The sequence below is a fragment of the Schistocerca cancellata genome, chromosome 8 (assembly GCF_023864275.1).
Source record: "Schistocerca cancellata isolate TAMUIC-IGC-003103 chromosome 8, iqSchCanc2.1, whole genome shotgun sequence".
Taxonomy (NCBI): domain Eukaryota; kingdom Metazoa; phylum Arthropoda; class Insecta; order Orthoptera; family Acrididae; genus Schistocerca; species Schistocerca cancellata.
The window spans coordinates 316,577,099-316,604,843 of NC_064633.1; the positions used below are offsets into that span (position 1 = coordinate 316,577,099).

The 27,745-nt window shown below is 42.9% G+C and overlaps 1 protein-coding gene, 1 non-coding gene and 1 pseudogene across 7 annotated transcripts in view; 2 read left to right on the forward strand and 1 right to left on the reverse strand.

Moving 5' to 3' along the window:
* Positions 1-27,481, forward strand: part of LOC126095104 (uncharacterized) — a 303,184-nt gene extending 275,703 nt beyond the window's left edge. For all 6 annotated transcript variants that reach the window (XM_049909808.1, XM_049909812.1, XM_049909811.1 and 3 more), the window contains 2 exons: positions 5,883-6,179; positions 26,499-27,481. In XM_049909808.1, the coding sequence (XP_049765765.1) occupies positions 5,883-6,179; positions 26,499-26,588 (387 nt within the window). In that variant the 3' untranslated portion in view covers positions 26,589-27,481. The remainder of the gene's footprint in view (positions 1-5,882; positions 6,180-26,498) is intronic.
* Trnat-ugu (transfer RNA threonine (anticodon UGU)) lies at positions 6,745-6,818 on the forward strand. The gene has a single exon. It is a non-coding gene; the product is annotated as a tRNA-Thr (tRNA).
* Positions 16,047-16,164, reverse strand: LOC126095990 (5S ribosomal RNA; annotated as a pseudogene).
* Positions 27,482-27,745: the final 264 nt, after the last annotated feature.

The window sequence follows — 27,745 nt, forward strand, 5'->3', positions numbered from 1 at the left end:
AAGAATATAGGGCTTAATACCAGTTTCCTGTGGTCTTTTTGCGTAGATTTATATACTCACGAGGAACGGCATTACATTTACCTAACTATTAGTTCCTTGGACGTTTATTAAAATGAAATTGCCTTTAAGTAGATGCCATGACGGATAAATTTTAATGCTGCCCTTCCAGTGCTAATAAACAACCTGTTGTCTGATCAAAACAAAAGCTTGGCTTAACAGATAACGAGCGGCGAAGGATGACTCTTTGATTCTACACTTCACAAACATTCAAAGCGACAGTTAAAGTGTGAAAGAAAAACACCGTATCTCGTCTAGTTTCATTTGTAAATATACTGATAACAATTTTATCATATATGAATATGTGAAATTGTTATTTTACATTAATTTTGTGTCGCCACTTGTTTCTTTCACGCCTCCATCTGAAGCAAATTAAATACGTTTGTTAATCGTGGTTACAGCCGATACATGAGTGTGAAACGCATATATCATTACGTTGCCTTTGGAATAATCGTGTTTCGGATATGTCGTAAGTTATCCAGTAGGATGTATGAATTAAGTGACCTCTCACAAATCCAAAGTAAGACCAAGAGCGGTAGTTGAAGTGTAGGTGTACAATAAACGAAGTGTGGCATTACAAAGACGACAACAAGTGGGGAGAACGTGTGTTAGGAGTCTGCGCCTGTAACGTAGGCTTCCCCTCGAGCTACGTGGCACCATTGGCTCACTGGCGTTTAGGCGCCGAAAACGACCTGATTGTAAGTCGCAGATAACAACCCCCCCCCCCCCCATCTCCCCCGCAAAAAACAGATTTTTCTTGAGTGAATTGTTTGTAACTTCTCTTAGTGCGATTTTTTTTCTCGTTCGAAGTATCTGGATTTGTGATGTACAGAACCTGGTTCAAAGGACAAGAGATAGAAAACGTTATATCTAATCGCGTTAGAAACGTGCTGCGAGAGCAGTAAATGTGAGGGGCGGTCAAAAATTTCCCGTTTGTATGCGTTGCCGCAGCGTATATGCAACACAGTGCGACTCCATTGCGTGTATATAAAAGCAGCGACACGTTAGCAAGGGATCAGTGTGGTATTTGCAAATGTCGTAACGCAGAAGTGGGAGACACACGAGCACCCGCCCTCTACTCCTGATTTCTCCCCATGCTATTATCGCGCCTTCGGTCCCTTAAAAATGTCTCGAAGGGACGACGATTCATGTCGAACGAGACTGTGGAGCAGCCAATCACAGGCTTTTGCGCGCGGAAGGACACGGTGTTTTATCAAACGGATATCTTCAACTTGATGCGTCGGTGGAATGATTGCCTCAATGCTTACGGCGATTTTGCCTGGTTGGAATGCCGATTCTCGACTGTACGGTCTTCGAACGGAAACTTTTAACTTTTTGACTGACCCTTATATATCTCTCTAGAAGATGTTTGTACTACAGTATACGTTTGTATCTCGCAACGTCCTTATGGAACACATGTAAAATCGGCGGACAAATAATTCCATATGGAGTTATCGTAGAAACATGAAGATACTCCTGAACAGAAAGATCCAATACGTGTTGATCAAATAGTATAAGACTTTTGGGGATATCCCTCTGAATCCATACGAAGAAGAAACGACGTATTAATTTCAGAAGAGGCCGAAACCACATTTGGATTTATTGGTAGAGTTATTTTAGGGTCCCAGTCAAATCGGACTAAACGGATAAATTGAAGGAATTTAATAATGGTGACCGATATGCAAATATCCTTTGAGTCATAACATAGAATTGACGTCACGTTTAGAAAATATGGAACGATGAGTAGCAAGGCGAAAATACTCTGACTATATAGTCCTTTGTAAATAAAACAAGGTTCTCTGCCGCTAGCATCAATGTGTTACTGAACAATATTCTCGCTGATGACCTCGCCGTTGAGCGCCCATAAGATCCAAATTAATCGTTCTACAAAAAGTAAAACGAACGGCATTTAGTCACAAATCGTAACTTTTATTTCAGCACACTATGCATTTCGAGCCTTGGGGGCCCATGTTCAGTTGCTTGATCAGTTTACACAATTTTCTGAAAACAGGTTTCTCTGGGGCTAGCATCAACCCGTTACTGAAGAACAACCCTTCTATAAAAAATGAAACAAACGGCATTTAGTCACAAATAGTGATTCTTAGTTCAGAAGACTCTGCATTTCGAGCCTTGACGAATCATTTTCAGTTTCTTGACCAGTTTATATAATTTCCTGAAAACAATTTACTACTGGTCCTGTTAAGAGCACATACGTACAGTAAAAGGTGATTTACTGTGTTACTGTGCAGATAAAATTTCTAATTGCGCGCTGTAGACAGTTTCAAATTCTGCGATAAACAACAAATGTACAGTAAATAGTAATATTATGATGTGTCCTGTAGGATTCTACAGTAGGTACTGTGGGTACAAAACCCCTCATCATTTACCATTTTCACTTGTCTGCCACTAGTTCGCCACACTATCTGCAATGATCGGACAGAAGTTTTATACAGCCATGAGCTCTCAAACTAAACAAACTTACTCAGTAACGCGCAGCAACGATTTCACTGCTGCCGGCGGAGGCTCCTTTGGAACACAATACATTACGGAGGTGGTGCAAAATCGATTTCTTCCCTGGATATTACCCTAGTCGCAACAATAATTTCATATATTTCAGTTCTCATTAAACTACGGCAACTTTCATCGGCTTCTGTGGTGAGCGTACTGTAAGACCTTCAGTAGACACACCATCAGATTATTTGACTTGTCGCTCTAACGAAGTAGGCGAGTGTGAGCAATATGTCTCGTGGTCTTATCGTGGCGTGTTTATCTTCTGCCGTTAGGTCAGACGATAGAAATGCCACTTGCACGCTTAGATTAGCAGATTGACGGTGACCAACTTTAAACAGAACTGGATTAATTTTCACACACATTTATTAAAATAATAACAAGCATAAAAATTACTTAACTTGGTTCTGGATGCTATTTACAATTGACAATCTGAAGTTCCTGTGGTATTAGTACGTTAATCTTATTCTCACATATATCTCTGATACTTGACAAAAGTGTCTATACATCGTCATGGCTATGTACAGGAATAAGGTAATCTTATTAGGCGCAAACTGAAACTTGACTATAGACTGGTACAGACAAATGTAGAACTCGTATGGAATGGTACAGACTGATGCAGACTGGTACAGACTGGTGCAGACAAATGCAGACTGACTAATCGGAGGTCTGTACACTCATTATGATACCTTGCGCGTTCATGTATCACTGCGCGAGAGTGATCCGCGAGGAGAAAAGATTCTACGTTAGCAGCAATCTAATTTTTTTTCCTTTATTGAGTTTCGATTCCCCTTTAGGGGGTGGCAGCAGCTTATTATGCCGCTCTTCAGCCTGCAGAATTTGTTTTAAAAAGATGAAGATAATAAAAAATAATAACAGTTGGCGATAAAATCGGTGACTTAAACGTAAAATGGCAGAAAATTCTGGAGCTTAAAACATGAAACACAGGGTTGATGATGCTAATAAAATACACAGGAAGCAGAAAAATATTAGACAGACAATTAAAAAACACGGCGACAGTCTGGGTTCTGTTCACAAGAAATATAAAATGCACACCCAGCGACAGCATGATTTCTGTTCGCAACACTGTGGAAAGACGCACAACACTGAACACTCACTTAAACACTGCACTAAAAAGTTGGCACAAATATGACATACCACACCCGAGAGCAGGTGGGGGGAAACTGGTCAGATGACGGGAAAAAAGGGGGGGAAGGAGAGGAAAAGTGAAGGGGGAGGGGGGCAGCAATCTCATTGGCTGCGTTGCATATTAATACGCGGATCGGCGGAAGCAGAATTTGGTCCGTCTCTATGGCAGCGCCATCTAGTAGTGCGGAGACGGACGAGAGCTGCGCCTGCGCTGTTGTGCTTAGCGGGGCGCGCTCTAGTGGGAAAGTTGTGTACGCGATGACTACGTGGAACTACAGGGTGTTTCAAAAATGACCGGTATATTTGAAACGGCAATAAAAACTAAACGAGCAGCGATAGAAATATGCTTGGGACAACAGTACATTTTCAGGCAGACAAACTTTCGAAATTACAGTAGTTACAATTTTCAACAACAGATGGCGCTGCGGTCTGGGAAACTCTATAGTACGATATTTTCCACATATCCACCATGCGTAGCAATAATATGGCGTAGTCTCTGAATGAAATTACCCAAAACCTTTGACAACGTGTCTGGCGGAATGGCTTCACATGCAGATGAGATGTACTGCTTCAGCTGTTCAATTGTTTCTGGATTCTGGCGGTACACCTGGTCTTTCAAGTGTCCCCACAGAAAGAAGTCACAGGGGTTCATGTCTGGCCAATAGGGAGGCCGCCTCCTGTATGTTTCGGATAGCCCAAAGCAATCACACGATCATCGAAATATTCATTCAGGAAATTAAAGACGTCGGCCGTGCGATGTGGCCGGGCACCATCTTGCATAAACCACGAGGTGTTCGCAGTGTCGTCTAAGGCCGTTTGTACCGCCACAAATTCACGAAGAATGTCCAGATAGCGTGATGCAGTAATCGTTTCGGATCTGAAAAATGGGCCAATGATTCCTTTGGAAGAAATGGCGGCCCAGACCAGTACTTTTTGAGGATGCAGGGACGATGGGATTGCAACATGGGGCTTTTCGGTTCCCCATATGCGCCAGTTCTGTTTATTGACGAAGCCGTCCAGGTAAAAATAAGCTTCGTCAGTAAACCAAATACTGCCCACATGCATATCGCCGTCATCAATCCTGTGCACTATATCGTTAGCGAATGTCTCTCGTGCAGCAATGGTAGCGGCGTTGCGGGGTTGCCGCGCTTGAATTTTGTATGGATAGAGATGTAAACTCTGGCGCATGAGACGATTCGTGGACGTTGGCGTCATTTGGACCGCAGCTGCAACACGGCGAACGGAAACCCGAGGCCGCTGTTGGATCACCTGCTGCACTAGCTGTGCGTTGCCCGCTGTGGTTGCCGTACGCGGTCGCCCTACCTTTCCAGCACGTTCATCCGTCACGTTCCCAGTCCGTCGAAATTTTTCAAACAGATCCTTTATTGTATCGCTTTTCGGTCCTTTGGTTACATTAAACCTCCGTTGCGTTGAAAACTTCGTCTTGTTGCAACAACACTGTGTTCTAGGCGGTGGAATTCCAACACCAGAAAAATCCTCTGTTCTGAGGAATAAACCATGTTGTCTACAGCACACTTGCACGTTGTGAACAGCACACGCTTACAGCAGAAAGACGACGTGCAGAATGGCGCACCCACAGACTGCGTTGTCTTCTATATCTTTCACATCACTTGCAGCGCCATCTGTTGTTGAAAATTGTAACTACTGTAATTTCGAAAGTTTGTCCGCCTGAAAATGTATTGTTGTCCCAAGCATATTGCAACAAACGGTGTATTTCTATCGCTGCTCGTTTAGTTTTTATTGCCGTTTCAAATATACCGGTCATTTTTGAAACACCCTGTATGTACACAACAGCTTCGAATTGTTCGTCTTGCTGTTTATTTATCCATAGTACATAGTACATGTAAATAAACAGCACAGTACGTGTAAACTTGTTCGCATGTCAGTTCTAAATAAGCTGGAAAGCAGCAATGCTAGACAAAGCGGTAGACAAGTTTAGTTCCATATCTCCTTAGGATGGCTTCTCCGGCCCGAGGTTGCCTGCCTCCAATTGTTCAGTGGAGCATTCTCTACGTCCTGTTACATTTTTTCACGCTCTTAGATGTACGCCCTATATGATATTGTAGAGTCCCTACTGTGCCCACATTGCAGCAATGTTTGTCTTGGGTTCAGCACTTGACGCCAGCTCCACTGGCTGTGTTTTGTAGCGGGAGGCTCCAGACGGCGACCGGCGGCAAGTAGTGCGGGCCCGCAGCGTCCGCCGCCGCCTCTTCGGTGACGACGAGTCGGCCGGCGAGGACGGCGGCGCCGGCGGCCTCGGCGACGCCGGGCGCAGGCGGCGCCGCGCGCGCTGGCCGGACGACCCACTGGCAGTCTACGTGTTGCGGCCCGCCCAGGACGTCGCCGACAAGATGGCCGCCGAGGAGACGGCCGCAGCCACCCGCCGCTGGAACTTCGACTTCGTGAACGAGCGCCCGCTGGAGGGCCAGTGGCAGTGGGAGAAGGTGAGACTGCCTCCCACCGAGCCAGCTTCCTCTGTGCCGGCACTCCCTCCCTGTCTTACGTCGCCCTTACTCGACCGACTTGAACTACAGTGCAAACAATCCTGTCGGAGGAAAACCCGCAACTGAGCATTATAACAGAGGTTCAATATACCGCTTCAGCTGTAAGGTTCTTTTTGTTTAGAACTCGACCCGTTTCTGCCTCTTATATGCACATCATCAGGTGTTACAACTTTGTGCTGTGATCCCGAGGTCCGCAGTGTACGAGTACAGGACAAATCTGCATATACCGGGGGATCAAAAAGTCAATATAAGTTTGAAAACAATAAATCACGGAATAATGTAGATAGAGAGGTACAAATTGACACACATGCTTGGAATGACGTGGGGTTTTATTAGAACCAAAAAAATACAAATTTCAAAAAATATATGTGAAGAGAGTAACTTCTCTCGAAAGAACAGAATACTGTTGATGACCGAGCTATGTAGAATTGTGGACAGTTGGGAAAGTGAGTCTCACGGGAAGCGTGCAAGGGATAAGTCCCTCCAATCGCGCTATTCATCTGTGTCCTCGGTGGCTCAGATGGATAGAGCGTCTGCCATGTAAGCAGGAGATCCCGGGTTCGAGTCCCGGTCGGGGCACACATTTTCAACTGTCCACATCGAGGTATATCAACAACACCTGTACGCAGCTGAGGGTTTCAGTTAGTTATCATTTAGTTCAAAAAATGTCCGACAGATGGCGCTTCATCTGATCAGAATAGCAATAATTAGCATAACAAAGTAAGACAAAGCAAAGATGATGTTCTTTACAGGAAATGCTCAATACGTGGCTGAGCACACGATCATCACCAAACGACGCGCGCGAGAGATCTTCCACGCGTCTAGCAATATGGGGTGGAGCGCCATCCCGCAAAAACATCGTACGTTCCAGCAGGTGTTTATCAGCCAGGGTGGGGATGATGCGATTCTGTAACATATCGGCGTACCTCTCACCCGTCACGGTAGCAGTTACAAAACCAGAATCACGCATTTCCTCGAAGAAAAAAGGTCCGATAACGGTAGATGTGGTAAATCCAACCCATACCGTGACTTACTCGTCGTACAGTGGAGTTTCCAAGACAGTTCTAGGTTTTTCGGTAGCCCAAATTCTGCAGTTGTGGGCGTTGACAGACCCTCGGAGCGTGAAATGAGCTTCGTCGGTCCACAACACGTTACTCAACCAATCGTCATCTTCCACCATCTTTTGAAACGCCCACACCGCAAATGCCCTCCGCTTCACTAAATCACCAGGTAACAGTTCATGATGCCGATGGATTTTGTACGGATAGCATCGGAGGGTACGCCTCAGTGCCAACCAAACAGTAGTGTATGGAATGCCGGTGCGACGTGCGGCTGCACGAGCGCTGACTTCCCCGTGCATAGACGAACCCGCTACAGTCTCCATTTCTTCCTGAACTGTCCCAGCAGCATTACGCCTTGTGCTCGGTCGGCCACTACGGGGTCTATCGTCTAAACAACCCGCGGCTTCGAACTTCGAATTTGTTCTCGCCACAGCTGCATTTGTCAACGGACCTTTACCCGTTCGAATCCCCTTCCTATGGCGATAGGATCGTAACGCTGAACTAGCACATTCCCCATTCTGATAATACAGCTTCACTAAAAGCGCCTTTTCAGCTAACGTCAACATGCTGCGACTGCTGGCGCATCTGATTCTCTCTCTCATTACAGCTCCTTTTATACACGTTTCTCATGCACAGTCACTGACATTTTCTGTCCAACGCCATCTGCCATCTGTCGGTAATTTTGTGAACTTCTTTTTTTTGTTCTAATAAAACCCCATGTCATTCCAAGCATGTGTGTCTCTATCTACATTATTCCGTGGTTTATTAAGTTTTCAAATTTATACTGACTTTTTGATCACCCGGTATTTTCAAGACGAGCATTGCAATATCTAAAGCTTCACATACATATTTTGTTGCTTTATGCAGTATGTGATCTGAACATTTGGTTTCACCAAAAGCTTCTGAAACACCGAGTCCTGTAGTCGTCCACTGCGGAGCTCCGCGTCACAGCACAAAGTTGTAACACCTGATGATGTGCATATAAGAGGCAGAAACGGGTCGTGTTCGAAATAAAAAGAACCTTACAACTGAAGCGGTATTTACACCGACTTTCTTGCCGAGTGACCACCATTTGATCGTGGTTTTAACCCTATCAACCCTCTAGCTACGACTGTGTACATTAATTTTTACTGTGTCTTAGCTGCAATAGAGGTATTGTTTTGCAATGAAAGCTGAGGTACACATTTGTGAATGCTCACCCTTTTCATTATGCGCAAGTGCTGCCAACTGTTGGGCATCTCTATTAAAATATCAGCAAGTCAGTGTAGCAGTGCGCAGCAGCTCGTGACTGTCAGAATATAGGATATGTTTCGTTCTCAATATTTCACTGTATAATTGAATATTGTTATTTATATTTTACATGGCGATTATTGAATTATCATATTATTATTTATTACAATAGAGAGTATTAAGTAATCATTAACTTTAGTCCTTAAAATGAAGCCAAGTGTACGAAGGATGTTTCGATAATGGCTACATAGTTTTTTGTATCCCGCCTGGAAGGCTGCTGTAAACTGAAGGGTAGGCCTAATGTAGGAAGTGAGTAGGAGCAGGAAAAGGTGAAAATCTCTTGGTACTGTTCTTAGAAAAGGTTTTACTGTAACACAATATTAAGTAAATACATAACTTTGCACTGAGGTGCGATGCCTTAGACCCATCGTAAGTAGTACATAGTCTCAATAGCAAGCCATCACCCTGTGAGGTTCAAGTGATGTTTCCAGGCCGTCTGCTGTTGATGAAATGGCAGAATCTGTAAGCGGAGCTCTTAGACCTCCACAGCACCGGCTAGAGGGCGCTGCCGTCGGTGTCTGTCGTAGTGCCAGTTTAAGAACTTTCATCTACGCCGTGGCATCGTAGCTATCGATACCACAATTTTTGTATAAATCGTGTATCTAAAACTATTAAAAATCACCTAAGAGCATTACCATGTAAAGAAAAAATTTCTTCCTGCTGAAAAAATTCAAGTCTAAAAGCGTTAAGGGAGATGACCAACATCAGACGACGATTTTAAGAGAGGTTTAAGGGAGATTTAGTCACAATAAATTTCAGCTGTACAAGTTCATCGCGGTTTCCTGGAGTGGCTGATACAGACAAATCTGCATATGTTTTCAAGACGAGCATTGCAATATCCAATATCACACACATATTTTGTTGCATTATGCAGTATGTGATCTGAGCATTTGGTTTCGCCTAAAGCTTGTTGTGTTCTTGAAGCTGTTTAATCACAGAATTGTGTTTCCCGTATTTTACATTTGCATTGTCTGCACAGTATGCAGGTTCTTTACATCTAAATTACGAAAATTTCGTAAAGATTTCATCAGGCTGTGGACCCCATTACCTGTCCCATCGGCCTATTTAGTGAAGCCTATACTCCATTTCTTATCACCTTGTCAGGATTAAAATACCTCACAACTAGAGGGAACATATTTCTGTTTTTGTGGTATGACGCATCTGATACAATAGAGAAGAAGTTGCTTGATTTCGCTAGGTCTTTTAAGACATCAGTGACATGCTGAAAAATATTTTGAGCCAAATCCTTTTTCGCAATTTTTTCTGCCTTAGTTTGACCATACGTCATCATCTTTTCCAAATTAGAGTCATTCTTAGATAATTTATTTCTGTAATCCGTACTTCCGCAGCTGACATTATGTCCGACAGTATGAAAAACTGTTGCTAGCTCACCTGCAATGTTTTTTACGTCCTTGCTATCATTACCAAAATATTTTAGTAAATTTTCGGAAGCCTTCAGTTCTTTTCGTTCCGACTCTGAACTTCTGTACAAGAATGTTGCCTGGATTCGTCATTACCCCTATGAGCGATGCTGAAGTCAAGCTTACACAGTACACAGTATGCTCGTGTTAGTCAGATGAGAAGTAAATAATACAATGTGTTTGGACATGACTGTCTCTATAATCCGCTTCTGTGAGTCCTTGCTACTTCCGTGCCTTATTTTTACCATAGCTGGTGACCGGTACGAGGCAAGTGCATCCGTTGGTTGCCAGTAACGTCCGAGAAACAAGTGAACATTTCCCCTGTCATGCCACTCTAGAGGCGATGGCTATGTTATTCTTTCTCCGCTCCTCGCATTACCTTGAGCCAAGCCGTCTTCTTTCCGCAGAAGCATGAACAGAAAAAAAGACTACATGCCTAGAACACTATTGATTACTATAGGAAGATGTTTTGAGACTTGTCAGTTAGGGCTTTTGAAGCTTCGATAGTATTTCCTGAGATTACTATTTATAACAGTGATCACTGACAAAATATACGGTGCAAAGAGGGGTTCAATAAGGGACCCGGGGAAACCAAAAGAAAAATTGCTGTAATACGGGACTCCCGAGAAAAACGGGAGAGTTTGTCTCCTACTTCCTTGTCTCAATCGACTACTCGTGGCAAGTGAGTCTACTGCAGCGTCCTTGGCGCTTTCTTTCCTGTACTGATTCTCACCTCTCACGAGTAGTGTTTCTGTTCACACGGTGTGAAAAGGTGAAACCGTGTTCCCTGGTGTCTGACCTGCAAACGAGCACTCACTACGTCCCACCAGTGAAATGGATATTAGCATCAGTGGCGTTCAGAAACAGCTAAAATCGATGAAATTGAACAAGGCCTCATGGGCCGATGGAATCCGTATCAGATTCTATACCCTCTGTTAACTGTAATCCTTTGTAGATTACTCGAACAAAATATCATGCCCAGTAGTTGGAAGAAAGTACAGGTCACGCCTCTCCGCAAGATGGGTAGCAGAAATGATCCTCTAAACTACCGTTCAATATCCTTTACGTCGGTTTGTTTAGAATCTTACAACATAATCTGACGTGAAACATAATGAGGAATAAAACGACCCCCTCCATGCCAACCAACATGGATTTTGAAAATATTGTTCATGTGAAACCGAACTCGCAGTTTCCTTGCATGATAACCTGAAAGCCACGGATCAAAGCAGTCAGGTAATCTTGCCGCTTGTGCTTGTTTAGAATCTTACAACATAATCTGACGTGAAACATAATGAGGAATAAAACGACCCCCTCCATGCCAACCAACATGGATTTTGAAAATATTGTTCATGTGAAACCGAACTCGCAGTTTCCTTGCATGATAACCTGAAAGCCACGGATCAAAGCAGTCAGGTAATCTTGCCGCTTGTGCTTGTTTAGAATCTTACAACATAATCTGACGTGAAACATAATGAGGAATAAAACGACCCCCTCCATGCCAACCAACATGGATTTTGAAAATATTGTTCATGTGAAACCGAACTCGCAGTTTCCTTGCATGATAACCTGAAAGCCACGGATCAAAGCAGTCAGGTAATCTTGCCGCTTTTCTACTTCGTTAGAAAAATTGCATTGCCTAGACAGTCGGAGATATGCCCGATCTGCCACAACATCTTAATAGAAAATTCATGGTGAAGCTGTAAGTCGTTTCGTTTCAGTGCTTTCACAATTTGAGCTTTGTTAGCGTGCAGGCGAACTCGTTTGTGCAGCTCTACATGAACTGTTGAGTGAGGGATGTTTAGCTCCCTTGATGCCCGGCGAGCTGACTTTGATGGGCATCTCTGATCTCCACCACAGTTTCAGCAGACGTGCGTTTTCTGCCAGAGCCTGACTGTCTGTTTGCACTGCTAGTAGCTAGTCTCTTGTCACATCAAACCGTCTTAGCCTCTGGTGCACCCTTTGAAATTCAAGTTGGAAATGTCTTTGGACAGCAGTGGGTGATTTCTTTCCTACGTGTCACACCACGCGATGGGCTCTCTCTTCACATGTAGTCAGCACCTGAAACAAGATAAAAGGAGTCCTTCCGAAAAAAAAACCACAAAACGTTTTGAGCCACTTTACATGATGCCGCAAACCACAGCTATCTATATCTCATGGATGTTTTAAATTGCAATTCGAGATGAGGAATGCTTAATGTTGACACCCTGTAGACCACTTGTGTGATAGATTAAGGGGGGGGGGGGGGTGAGGGTATCACCAGTGCACTTAAATAAAATTTGACTATAGACTCAATTAAATCCGTATGGTTTGATAAAAACCCACGAATATATCGAGAATGAAGCTCACCCGACTGAACAAGTTAAAAAGATACTAAAATAGGTGGCCTAAGTGCTTGGATTCATTGTAATTATTACTAGACTGGGAGACAACTCACCGCCAGTGAAGAAAAACCATACACTTCAGTAATCAGAGGAAACAACATGAAGAAATAACACATGTAACTGAGGGCGGGCGAGAGTGATATTGTCTAATGACGGCACATAACAGTAGAACGTGACGCCCGGGGACTATCGGTGATCCGGATGCAATCGTAATACCGGATGATCCGACTGTCGCAACTAGGAGCAACAAGACCACTAACCGTTCCTCCGACCAACCGGCAATGTTTTGTCGCCCCTTCGTGTGCTGAAGCACTAAGTTTAACGCTGTCAATATGGCGGCTAAACTGTGGAACCATGTTGTGTAGAGACTGACTTGACCAGTCATGGAAATTCCTCTTGAAGGTAGATGTCATCAGTTCCCAGTGAGGCATAGCTCTTGCTGTAGGAGTTGTTTACATCACTGAATTTTGAAGAAAATGTCTGGCGGCACAGAATATACTTTTTGTAACGAAGGTAATTGTCCTCGTTTATGCAGTGTTGGACAAGTTCCTTGGTTGCTTTAGGTTGTCTGACAATGGCTTCTTCTAATGGTGAGAACCATCAGATTAATCATTCGTTAAAATTACAGAAGTGCGCTATATGGTTTACACCCAGTGAATGTGCTGATGCCCAGCCGTCCGGTGCGGCCGAGTGGTTCTAGGCGCTACAGTCTGGAACCGCGCGACCGCTACGGTCGCAGGTTCGAATCCTGCCCCGGGCATCGATGTGTGTGATGTCCTTAGGTTAGTTAGGTTTAAGTAGTTCTAAGTTCTAGGGGACTGATGACCTCAGCAGTTAAGTCCCATAGTGCTCAGAGCCATTTGCTGATCCCCAGAATTCATAAAGATTGGAGAACATGCTCTATAGACACAATTGACGTTTCGAAATGACATACGAATTCTATCTAAACAAATACAGTGACTGTTTGCCTAACAAATACGCTGAGAAATGCCTGCATCGACCAATGCACTGGTGGACGTGGGACAGAGGAATGCCTAAATTCTGTGCTAACTGACTAAATTCTGAACAAGGATTGTCCTGAGGTGCCGGCGCTGCTAAAACTGCTCACCGTAAATTATCAGCATGAGACTTGTAGAGTCTTGCTATTGTGACTGGCTCTCTGAAGTACTGAATGAGGCTCATGCTTCTGCCAGTACCAACCAAGTCTGGACCCAATTCGTTTGCTAGAGTGGAGGGTGGAGCCCATAGAGATCCATTCAGCGTCAAGACCCTTATCAAACCGTCGAATTTTCCATCTGAATTGTATATCCTGCTCCTCCCTTGGCACCAAGCAAGACATGATCACCAATCGTTGTTTCAGAACTCTGTTCGCCAATGCCATAATTGCTGTTTCCACAAAAATCCTGCCAAGAAAAACGCGTCCCGTTAAAACTCCAGTGACTTTTCGATATATCCCTCTTTTCCAAAAAAAATTCTCTGCATGGTTCATCCTTCTGGTGTCACAGCCATGTTTACCCATCACAGATTTTAATACCCAGGAGCTGGCCTTAAACCACAGATTCTAAGAAAGAAAAACTTATGCTCGAGGCTAGGCTCTTATTTTGCACCATCCCATGTTTCTTTTGGAAAACGTAAGATCGTTACCGGCTGGAGTAACTATTCTGAACATGTCAGACCAGTGGTCTCCCGCTGTTGAAAGTTCTTTCCCTCGGCACTGCTCGGGCGCTACGCTGGAGATGTGTCGTAAATGAACAGTAACTCTGGTCCTCCGGGGATTCACCCGGCAACGCAACTGTTGTTGTTGTTGTTGTTGTTGTTGTTGTTGTGGTCTTCAGTCCTGAGACTGGTTTGATGCAGCTCTCCATGCTACTCTATCCTGTGCAAGCTTCTTCATCTCCCAGTACCTACTGCAACCTACATCCTTCTGAATCTGCTTAGTGTATTCATCTCTTGGTCTCCCCCTACGATTTTTACCCTCCACGCTGCCCTCCAATACTAAATTGGTGATCCCTTGATGCCTCAGAACATGTCCTACCAACCGATCCCTTCTTCTGGTCAAGTTGTGCCACAAACTTCTCTTCTCCCCAATCCTGTTCAATACTTCCTCATTAGTTATGTGATCTACCCATCTAATCTTCAGCATTCTTCTGTAGCACCACATTTCGAAAGATTCTATTCTCTTCTTGACCAAACTATTTACTGTCCATGTTTCACTTCCATACATGGCTACACTCCATACAAATACTTTCAGAAATAACTTCCTGACACTTAAATCTATACTCGATGTTAAAAAATTTCTCTTCTTCAGAAACGCTTTCCTTGCCATTGCCAGTCTACATTTTATATCCTCTCTACTTCGACCATCATCAGTTATTTTGCTCCCCAAATAGCAAAACTCCTTTACTACTTTAAGTGTCTCATTTCCTAATCTAATTCCCTCAGCATCACCCGACTTAACTCCACTACATTCCATTATCCTCGTTTTGCTTTTGTTGATGTTCATCTTATATCCTCCCTTCAAGATACCATCCATTCCGTTCAACTGCTCTTCCAAGTCCTTTGTTGTCTCTGACAGAATTACAATGTCATCGGCAAACCTCAATGTTTTAATTTCTTCTCCATGGATTTTAATACCTACTCCGAAATTTACTTTTGTTTCCTTTACTGCTTGCTCAATATACAGATTGAATAACATCGGGGAGAGGGTACAACCCTGTCTTACTCCCTTCCCCACCGCTGCTTCCCTTTCATGTCCCTCGACTCTTATAACTGCCATCTGGTTTCTGTACAAATTGTAAATAGCCTTTCGCTCCCTGTATTTTACCCCTGCCACCTTTAGAATTTGAAAGAGAGTATTCCAGTCAACACTGTCAAAAGCTTTCTCTAAGTCTACAAATGCTAGAAACGTAGGTTTGCCTTTCCTTAATCTTTCTTCTAAGATAAGTCGTAAGGTCAGTATTGCCTCACGTGTTCCAGTATTTCTACGGAATCCAAACTGATCTTCCCCGAGGTTGGCTTCTACTAGTTTTTCCATTCGTCTGTAAAGAATTCGTGTTAGTATTTTGCAGCTGTGGCTTATTAAACTGATTGTTCGGTAATTTTCACATCTGTCAACACCTGCTTTCTTTGGGATTGGAAACTATTGGCAACTATCGCACTGAAAACACGTAATTCTAACTGTCCGCTTTCCTGCGAATGCTAGAGTTCCTACTGGCTGCTCGGGCCCACTTTTTTCTTTACGTTGGATACAGTCTTTTCTGTTCCAAATCTAGCGTGTGCTCTGCTCCAAGCACTCTTGCAAATCAACGATAAAGAAGAGCCACACCATGTTAAATGTAATTAGGGCCTGATGTTAGAAGCCAGTACATACAGTCACTGCAGTCCAGTTTGCTATTCTAAGCTGTTACTGTAATATTGCGCCCTTCATTGTCCTCTTAAAAAATAAACTCTTCCCGAACAGGCCATGAAGGCCCAACGGTACCGACCGGCCGCCGTGTCATCCTCAGCCCATAGGCGTCACTGGATTCGGATATGGGGGGGCATGTGATCAGCACACCACTCTCCCGACCGTATGTCAGTTTCCGAGACCGGAGCCGCTACTTCTCAATCAAGTAGCTCCTCAGTTTGCCTCACAAGGACTGAGTGCACCCCGCTTGCCGACAGCGCTCGGTAGACCGGATGGTCACCCATCCAAGTACTAGCCCAGCCCGACAGCGATTAATTTCGGTGATCTGAGGGGAACCGGTGTTACCACTGCGGCAAGACCGTTGGCATCATTGTCCTCTTATTTGAACGTAATTGCCATATTAAGTGAAAAGGGACTCAGCAAATGGCTTGTTTCTTGTTACAGAAGGTCTTTAATCTTATTTTTCGTCATTCATCTTGTTCTCCTCACTGGGAGCATCTGCGCCTCCTACCCAATGCGCCATATAATGGTGTGTCGTACCCACATGCTTCCACCAAGTCAGCATGGATAGTTGCGGTGTTGTTCTTCTTCTAAATGCAGTAAACGAACTACTGCACAATACTCCACGTCATCGAATGGCAGCGCCGTTGTACTCTGGCTCCCCTACCGCAATGATAAATACTTAATTTTTGCAGGGCTTTGGTCGCTGTTGAACTCTCTGCACCGGTTAAATATTAATAACACTATGCAGCCTTTTAAAACTTTTGGAACAATGTATTACAGCTGTAAGGTCATACTTAAAGTATTTTTCGGTATGGTTTCAAATCTGATCTTGATTTTTTGTATCACGTCAGATTTTTGTACAAATCACGTCTGAAGTTTGTAATGAAACCACATTTTTTTCTAACAGAGCGGCTTTTTAACTGCATTAAAATAAATTATTTATTTTGTAACTTTGTACAGAAGCACTAAATAGTGTATTGGAATAGATGATGGTGTAAGTTCATTTAAAAATGCTAATAATTATTACGAAAACACAACAAATGCATGACAGTTTAATTTCCCTTCGCTGTCACACTGTATCTAGTTCTTTCTGATAGGGGAAGAATTTATCTTCCTTGGTTGCATCCCTTCGTCAGTGCCATCTCTCTTTAGCATTTACAATAATCAGTCATCATGTCTGCATTCCATATTCCCTGGTTCTGTTTTTCCGTCTCCTTGATGTCCTGGCAGAACCATTCTCCTTGTCCATCCTGACATTACCAAGATTCACATGAAAAAATCAATACATATGAATATAGAAAATGAAGCTTCCCACACACTTATTACGTCTAATTTCATGCAATGCTGCAACATTGTTTGAAGTTTGGTTTTATAATTTGTATGTTTGTTGTTGCCCAAAAAGTTAGCCACTACTTCTTTAAACTTAACCCAAGCACTTTCTTCCACTGAATTCATAGCACTTTCAAATGTCTTTCATTAAATTTCTGATCTGCAGCCCCACAAAGACTCTTCTTTAAGTTTCTCGTAGGGTTGAACATTGGCTCATTTATGTTATTCTGTGAAACAGTTTGGAGGGTTTTCCTTTTGCGCAACTTAGTTACCTTTCAATGCTTGTCTTTGATTCGGCTGTCCCACTCACAGACGATACAAAAGATTTTTGTGCAGCATGACTATTGACCATCTAACATCCTAACTACTCTCAAATCTCCACATATTGTCCAAGTATGTTTTTTGTACTTGACGTATTTTAACACAGTTTATAAGGCTTTCATACATATCGTTGTGTTGTACTGAATGTGCAACAGGTATTGAGCCAATAAAATTTCCATAATCTAAAATTACTCCTTTCAGGCTACGTTTTAACCAGTCTATAAACAACCTCCACTGACTTGGATCGTAAGTGATGTTAAAGAAATTCAATAAACCCTCAATATCACAAAAACCATATGGTCTTCTCCTTTAAAGAAATTTACTAATTCATTTTCTCTGTTCCTGTATGAAGAGAATGATATTCCGGGTAGTAGAAGGTATTTTGCTTTCAGTCTTGACCCAAGCAATGAGGCGTTATCTTTTGTCACATTCAAGTGGGGAGTTATATCATTTAGTTCGTTTTGACTAAATAATTCTGATGAGATCTTATTCTGACTTGTAATCATCAACATCATCGCTTTCATTATCTGAGCTGCTCTTCTGCTGCAGATCTTTAAGAATGGAAGGTGGAACTGGAATTGGGAAAGATTCACAAAGCGTAAGTGGTCGTAAGGCCGAAAAAACGTTAGCATATTTTATATCTTTGTTACTTCTTGCGTTACGACCTTCTGCTTTAACCATACAAAATAAAAATAATATGTATGGTTTTGGAGCTTCCTCAAAACCATGGGAGCTGGAAAAAGCATCGATTTCCTCTTCCCATTTTTCTACAGTTTCAGTCCATCGACACCTATACGTCATAACCTCTTGTGGAGCCTAGCTTTTGTCTTGATCACCAAATCTTGTACTAAAATATTCGTAGTAGACATTTTTTACGGAAATATTAATGTCGTAACTTTGCTTAGCAATTACATAGTTCCCACAAACATAACAGAATATGTTCGGGTTATTCAGACACTTGCGAGATCTGCAAAACTGCGTTTAACAGTACAAATTTAACCTGACAACACTATAGCACGTCAGCAATGAATTTGACTTTCGCGCCTAACAGCCAGAGCGGTGTGACAAGCTTGGCCAACTACCCGTCTTACTAAAATAAAATTTCCCTTTCTTTTAATAAAATAGCTTCCTATTGAATTTAGGTTTTAATGAAAACCTTGTACAGAAGCAGTACAAAGTGCATTAGAATAGATAATGGTATATGTTCCTTTAATTATTGCAAAATCGCTACAGATGGGACTAAGATACATGGAAGACAGTGAACAGCTTAAAAGTCGCAGGAAGTGCAGTATTGTTATTGACAGACTCAGTACAGGTGACAACAGATAAAGGACGGAGTTAAACTACTTCAAAAATAACTGTAAAAACTTCTAGAGTAATTTGTGAAATGTTATACGTACAACAAATGTACGAGCAACTGTGTCGAGCAGTGTTATCAGTAGGAACGATAAACTAGATGCAGCTGGTCTAAGTAATACAAATAAGTAAATAAACTGTAACCTTGTAGACACGATATATCGCCGCTTGACTTGGTCAGGATATCTGGAGATATGGCAGGAAATAAAATAGCGGGTAGCTTTCATCAAAAGAGCTGGTGGTAGGGAAATCAGCATTAACAACCCAATATTCCCCGTGTAGGTGTTGTTTCCTATACAGAAGAAAAATATCGTTTTGTGGTTATTTGAGAACTTTGCTCATTATTTAATAAATAAAAAGGGGAACGAACAACTACAGAACTACAGAGCTTACGAAGTAGAAGTCAAAAAATGTAGAAACAAAGACCACAACAGAACACTGGAAATATCTTAAACATCTTATTTTAGAAGCAGGGCGTAGGGTAGTCACAAAACAGCTTTGACGCTCTAAAGAAGACCCATGCTGAACCATAGAATCGCTGCTGCTGATGAAGTATGGTGCGGACATACAGGGCTCCAAGCCTCTACGGTAGCCACGTAGGCGTCAGCAAAGGCCTGAAAAAAGCAAAGGGACCGCGAGCGTGTGCACTGGCGTGTTTTGACGTCTGAACACTGCAAATGGAATGAGCTGGATGTTGGTGCAGATGTGCGTTGCAGTGGTCTTGTGCATGCGGCGAAGCGCACGTTTTTTGGAGGAGGGAGCTTCTTTGCCAACTAGGTTAACTCACTGTGACTTTCAAGTACTTTTCGTTGAAAGTGTGTAAAGTTTGTTTTCATGCAGACCTAGGTATTGTGTTAGCCAGTTTTTTATTTTCATCTGCATTGCTGATGTCACGTGAAACATAAAGATTAATCATAAATTATGCTCAGTAAAACTGGATCATAGATATGTAGACCACATGACTAAGTAAGAAAAAAAACCATTTTTTATTTCGAGATCATAATTATAACTTTATGATTATCGTTGCAACTTGACAAAATTGTTATACGGCTCTGGAATAGTTGGCACTAGGTTTCACAAATTTGTCACCTTCATCATTGTTTGCTTTTTCAAAATTATCCACCATCAAACGTTTCACCTTTAGCCATAATCGGAAACGCATTCGTCAAATTTACAACCGTTCCATAGATCAGATTAGCGGTCATTAACCTTTCTTACACCCTGAGTGCAGTGAGATATTAGCTAGAACAATTGCTCCCCCCCCCCCCCCCCTTCCACCGGAACCCTTTCCTTCGGTCTACTCTCCGCAAGAATATTAGTGGCTAACTGAATTTTAGAATGGAAAAGAGCTTTCCGAACATTTTTATTTTGAAAACTAGAGAAATGGTATTTAGATTTTGTAGGTGTTTTATTAAACCGTGAACTAACGACTCAATGAGATAATTGGTGCTAGTTGTTTCTAATAATCTTTTTTATATTTGTTTGTGTCTCAGTCATTGTACATCATAAAGCACGCTCGAAATCCATCCAGCACCTTGTTTTCATTTGCATAGCTATCGTAGTTAAAAATCTACATGCCCGAACTCTCCATAGTGAGGGTAGAAACTTCTTGCAAAACATGCTTCCCCTGTACCAATCCTCTCCCTAGAGGCTCTTGCTTCATCTCCACCCTGTACCAAGTTAAAACTTGTGCACAATACTTACCGCTTGTAAAACCGTTGATTGTTAGACTCCTTACTTCTGAAGTGGCAGAAATTAGAAGACTTCGGACTGCCAAGCTTTTTGTCTGACCGTTACACTAACAAGGAGGATAACAACGTAAAAGAAGCGGTCCCGACTTTCATGGAGAAGTATTTGTTAATCTCCTCGTTACAAACTTTAATACTGAACCGTCCAAAGGCGTCAAAAGCACTCATGTTTTTTCCGTGAACATAGTTTTCCTCTGAACACACCGAACTTCTGTTCAGTATTCAACTGTCCCGTCGTGTCACCACTCTCAACGTCAGGGAAACACTTAAATTCGACGTCCGCAACCCACATTCCATCGTCTTGAGAACCAGCCGACTCTGCTAATAAGTAGTCACTTAGCCTGGGATTCATAAATTCAGCACCTGTTGTAGTTCTGGGACCCTCGTGGTTATTACCTTCTTGGCATACATTGTAGTGATAATTTGTTTCAACTTCAGTAACTCGATGTGGACCTAGATTCTTCGCCTTCACGTTTAATGTTGGTCCAGTTTGCGTTCGTTTTATTGCCGCCAGGTTACAAACTTCGTACTCGGAGGCTCTCTTCTGACGTTTGTTGACTCTAGCACTGTTTTCTTTTCGCACCTTTTCCGTTTGTAGCTTCGCATGGTCTTTAGATTTACCGCGTCTCTCTTCAAATGAATTAATAATGTCTTTGTTAATAATTTTGTGATGTGAAGATCAGTCGCCGGCCGCTGTGGCCGAGCGGCTCTAGGCGCTTCAGTCCGGAACCTCGCTGCTGATACGGTCGCAGGTTCGAATCCTGCCTCTGGGATGGATGTGAGTGATGTCCTTAGGTTATTTAGGTTTAAGTAGTTCTAAGCGTAGGGGGACTGATGACCTCAGATGTTAAGTCCCATAGTGCTTAGAGCTTTTTGAACCATTTTTTGAAGATCAGTCTGTGTGCGCATCTTAACTATTATCTAAAGTTGAAATGGTATTTTCCGAATACTTCTGTGGTTATGTTGACTTCATGGCACGTTGAACTCATGGTACTATCTCATACCATTCATTAGGGCCATGAGTACTAAGCTCAGCAATGATTTTGGCCAAAGCAGAAATGAGCCTCTCAACCTATCCATTCGCTGTAGGACGTCCTGTCGTTATTAAAATTTGCTCAGTTCCTTCTGTAATGCAGTATTCCTCGAATTTCTGAGAAATAAAGCAAGTCCCTCTCTTGGTAATTGTTTGGACTGGATTGCAACTGAAGCATCACTTTGGGCCTGGAATCTAATTGGCTGGAGTAGAATTGTCTTCAATGATGACTCCGATGACCAGCGAAGACGTTCTGGAGACTCCCTGGACAGTGGTGGGATACCGCCATGACTGTCACCGGCCATGCGGCCAGACAACCAGGAGTTATGGTATGTAGTGCTATTTGTTTTCATAGCATGACCCCCTTGGTTGTCCCGCGCGGCACCCTTAAGGCACAGCGGTACGTCACGATGTTCTACACCCCGTTTTGTTACTCTTCATCTACATCTACATCTACATCCATACTCCGCAAGCCACCTGACGGTGTGTGGCGGAGGGTACCTTCAGTACCTCTATCGGTTCTCCCTTCTATTCCAGTCTCGTATTGTTCGTGGAAAGAAGGATTGTCGGTATGCCTCTGTGTGGGCTCTAATCTCTCTGATTTTATCCTCATGGTCTCTTCGCGAGATATACGTAGGAGGGAGCAATATACTGCTTGACTCTTCGGTGAAGGTATGTTCTCGAAACTTTGACAAAAGCCCGTACCGAGCTACTGAGCGTCTCTCCTGCAGAGTCTTCCACTGGAGTTTATCTATCATCTCCGTAACGCTTTCGCGATTACTAAATGATCCTGTAACGAAGCGCGCTGCTCTCCGTTGGATCTTCTCTATGTCTTGTATCAACCCTATCTGGTACGGATCCCACACTGCTGAGCAGTATTCAAGCAGTGGGCGAACAAGCGTACTGTAACCTACTTCCTTTGTTTTCGGATTGCACTTCCTTAGGATTCTTCCAATGAATCTCAGTCTGGCATCTGCTTTACCGACAATCAACATTATATGATCATTCCATTTTAAATCACTCCTAATGCGTACTCCCAGATAATTTATGGTATTAACTGCTTCCAGTTGCTGACCTGCTATTTTGTAGCTAAATGATAAAGGATCTATTTTTCTGTGTATTCGCAGCACATTACACTTGTCTACATTGAGATTCAGTTGCCATTCCCTGCACCATGCGTCAATTCGCTGCAGATCCTCCTGCATTTCAGTACAATTTTCCATTGTTACAACCTCTCGATACACCACAGCATCATCTGCAAAAAGCCTCAGTGAACTTCCGATGTCATCCACAAGGTCATTTATGTATATTGTGAATAGCAACGGTCCTATGACACTCCCCTGCGGCACACCTGAAATTACTCTTACTTCGGAAGACTTCTCTCCAATGAGAATAACATGCTGCGCCCTGTTATCTAGGAACTCCTCAATCCAATCACACAATTGGTCTGATAGTCCATATGCTCTTACTTTGTTCATTAAACGACTGTGGGGAACTGTATCGAACTCTTCATGACCAGCCACCGTAGGCTCACATTTCACCAAGATAATGCTCACCCACACACGGTGAGAGTTTCAACTCCTTGTTTTAGTGCTTGCTGAACCCCACATTGGCCAGGAAGGTGGTCGTGTCTGTCCCCAACGTTTGCACCACTATGGACTGGGCCCTCCAACCATTTCGGGATTTTGACAATCGAACGCGCCTATTGGACAGAATTTGGCACGATATCCCGCAGGAGGACATCCAACAACTCTGTCAATCAATTACATGAGGAATAACTACCTGTATGAGGGCCAGAGGTGGACCAATGCGTTATTGACTTGCTCAGTTTGAGAAGCCCTTCCTCTGGAATAAATTATCGAATTTTTCTGAGATTACGAGGGTGAGTCAAATGAAAACCCTAAATTTGTAATAACAAATCGAAATTTCGCACCGTTATCCTGTAAGTTGGTAAGCGTGCTACAAACATCGTGCAGAATGGCGTGTAGGTGGCAGCATAGTGCAGTATCAGTATAAAGATTAGATTGGATTAGTACTTGTTCCATAGATCACGAATACGACACTTCGTAATGATGTGGAACGTGTCAGGTTAATAAAAGGTGCCCATACAAGATATTACATTACACAAAATATTACATGACACTTAATTTCTTTTAGGGTGGGGGGGGGGGGGTTGGGGAAATTACCCACTTACTATATCCAAAAATTCATCTAATGAGTAGAAGCAGTTGCCATTAAGAAATTCTTTTAATTTCCTTTTAAATGCTATATGGCTATCCGTCAGACTTTTGATGCTATTAGGTAAGTGACCAAAGACTTTTGTGGCAGCATAATTTACCCCCTTCTGAGTCAAAGTTAGATTTAACCTTGAGTAGTGAAGATTATCCTTTCTCCTATTGTTGTAGCCATGTACACTGCTATTACTTTTGAATTCGTTCGGATTGTTAATAACAAATTTCATAAGTGAATACATTTATTGTGAGGATACAGTGAAGATCTCTGCCGTCCGAAGTGGCCGTGCGGTTCTAGGCGCTGAAGTCTGGAAACGCGTGACCGCTACGGTCGCAGGTTCGAATCCTGCCTCGGGCATGGATGTGTGTGATGTCCTTAGGTTAGTTAGGTTTAACTAGTTCTAAGTTCTAGGGGACTAATGACCTCAGAAGTAGAGTCCCATAGTGCTCAGAGCCATTAGAACCATTTTGAAGATCTCTAGCTCTTTAAATAAGCGACTGCAGGATGATCTTGGATGAGCTCCAGCAGTTATTCTGATTACACGCTTTTGTGCAATGAACACACTTTTACTCAATGATGAGTTACCCCAGAATATGATGCCATACGAAAGCAGAGAATGAAACTAGGCGCGGTAAGATAATTTACTCAGATGTATATCGCCAAAATTTGCAGTGACTCTAATAGCATAAGTAGCTGAACTCAAACGTTTCAGCAGATCCTCAGTGTGTTTTTTCCAGTTCAACCCTCATCCATGCATACACCTAGAAATTTTGAATATTCTACCTTAGCTGCCGATTTCTGATCGAAGTCTATATTTATTAATGGTGTCATTCCATTTACTATGTGGAACTGTATATACTGTGTTTTGTCAAAGTTTAATGAGAGCCCATTTGCAGAGAACCACTTAATGATTTTCTGAAAAACATCGTTTACAATTTCAGCAGTTAATTCGTGTCTGTTGGGTGTGATAGCTATACTCGTATCATCGACAAAAAGTACCAGCTTTGCATCTTCGTGAATATAAAGATGGCCGCCCCACTTGCAACTTGCACCAGGGAAGAACAGCGTTCTGTTATTCGGTTTTTGCGTAGTGAAGGTGTGAAACCTATTGAAATTCATCGGCGAATGAAGATTCAGTACGTTGATGCATGTTTGTCACAGCAGCAAGTCTACGAATGGAGTAGGAAGTTCGCAAATGGTGTGATTTCAGTGGAAATGCTCCTCATTCAGGTCAGGCACGAGTTGTGACTCCACAGAACATTGCAGCAGTTGAAGCCATAGTGATTGGACCACTCAAAGACGCAATGGGAGAAAAGAAGTTTCGTTCTGATGAAGAGGTTCGCCACGCGGTGCATGAGTGGTTGCGCGGACTACCAAAAGAATTTTTTTCTAAAGGAATTTATGCACTTTGTAAGCGCTGGACGACTTGAATTGAGCGTGGGGGAGATTACGTTGAAAAGTGATACAGCTTTGTACCACTTCTGCACAATAAATAATATTAAAAAAAATACACTACTGGACATTAAAATTGCTACACCACGAAGATGACATGCTACAGACGCGAAATTTAACAGACTGGAAGAAGATACTGTGATATGCAAATGATTAGCTTTTCAGAGCATTCACACAAAGATGGCGCCGGTGGCTACATCTACAACATGCTGACATGCGGAAAGTTTCCAACTGATTTCTCATACACAAACAGCAGTTGACCGGCGTTGCCTGGTGAAACGTTGTTGTGATGCCTCGTGTAAGGAGGAGAAATGCGTACCATCACGTTTCCGACTTTGATAAAGGTCGGATTGTAGCCTATCGCGATTGCGGTTTATCGTATCGCGACATTGCTGCTCGCGTTGGTCGAGATCCGATGACTGTTAGCAGAATATGGAATCGGTGGGTTTAGGAGGGTAATACGGAACGCCGTGTTGGATCCCAACGGCCTCGCATCACTAGCAGTCGAGATGACAGGCATCTTATCCGCATGGCTGTAACGGATCGCGCAGCCACGTCTCGATCCCTGAGTGAACAGATGGGGACGTTTACAAGACAACAACCAACTGCACGAACAGTACGACGACGTTTGCAGCAGCATGGACTAGCAGCTCGGAGACCATGGCTGCGGTTACCTTTGACGCTGCATCACAGACAGGAGCGCCTGCGATGGTGTGCTCAACGACGAACCTGGGTGCACGAATGGCAAAACGTAACTTTTTCGGATGAATCCAGGTTCTGTTTACAGCATCATGACGGTCGCATCCGTGTTTGGCGACATCGCGGTGAACGCACATTGGAAGGGTGTGTTCGTCATCGCCATACTGGCGTATCACCCGGCGTGATGGTATGGGGTGCCATTGGTTACAGGTCTCGGTCACCTCTTGTTCGCATTGACGGCACTTTGAACAGTAGACGTTACATTTCAGATGTGTTACGACCCGTGGCTCTACCCTTCATTCGATCACTGCGAAACCCTACATTTCAGCAGGATAATGCTCGACCGCATGTTGGAGGCCCTATGCGGGCCTTTCTGGATACAGAAAAATAAAAAGAAGATAATAAATTGATCTTAGCTACGTGTGTCTGTGTTTGCTAACTGAGTGACTATTGGTCTTGAGCGAGCCTGCGCTACCTTTCTCACCTATTCTCATCTAAAGCATAGTGCGATGTGTCTTGTGTGACAGGTTGGGGATGAGGCGGACGGCGCAGAGGCCGAGAACGGAGGTCCCCAGGAGGCGGAGTCCGTGGACGAGTGCCACTCTCCGCAGCGCTGAGCGCCGTCTACGTCCGCGTCGGCGTGGCTGGTTGCTGCCGCCGCCGGCTGCCGTCGTCACCGACTCTAGTCTACGCAAATTCTCATATTTTGTGATCTTTTCGGTAATTGTTTAAAGGCTTTAATTCCACCAATGAACGAACAGAGTGGAAACCTCTCCATATATATATATATATGCTTGTGAGCTATTGTTGGTGTGCCGTGGTGGATGCATATCATGGCGTTTTATTTCCTTTGAACCCATTTATAAATTTCTATTTCTATGATAATCAACACACGTAAAAATTTTGGTTAGAAAGCCTAAAAAAAAAAAAAAAGTCAGAAGTGAGAACAAGAAGAATCATGTCCCACATACTAGCGCTATCCGTATCAATACCTATTGTTGTGCTTGTTATCTTTTCATTTTGTAAATGTAACGTGTTAATGTTTTACAAATTTTATCTAAATAAAGTAATATTTGTGTGTATTCGAAATATAAGGTATCTTACTCCAGAATGTAATCGTTGTGTAATGGAGAGAAATGATTAATTCGTAGCACTATTCATTGCTCCACTTCTTGCTTCCCATCTAAATATGTGTTTAGAGTAATGTTCCTGCAGCTGCTTTTGCGCAGTGTTGTAATGCAGACTTCACACGTGTAATCTGCAGCTCTTAGGTGTCTTCTTTAACATTTGTGTACCAAGGTTTCTCGCATGAAGACGACCAGTAAGGAATTGATTCAAGTATAACACAGTTTCCTTTGAAGATGAATGAAAGATAGGTGTTTTCCATGAATGTGTACTTAAAAATTATTTTGTATGTATTATCAAACATCAGACAGCTAAAATCCAAAGCAAGTGTAAATAGTTTAGTGTTATCAATTGTAATATAGTAAATAAATGGCAGTTGTTTAAATACTAGTTTCCATATTTGTTGAAAAGATACTGCACTTCTAACCCAGAGCCAGTAGTACACAATCATTTTCAGATCTTGGAACTGAATTCATTCGGCACTAACCCACTGGGTGAATACTTCAATAGCTCGTCATTCTTCTTACTGCTCTACGAAATGTGTGAAGTGTCAGATACAATTAGCTGTTGCAATAATGTGAAATTCGTACCATAGGTACACACCACCGAATAGTTCCACAGATAGATTTTAATCAATTTACATGGTCAA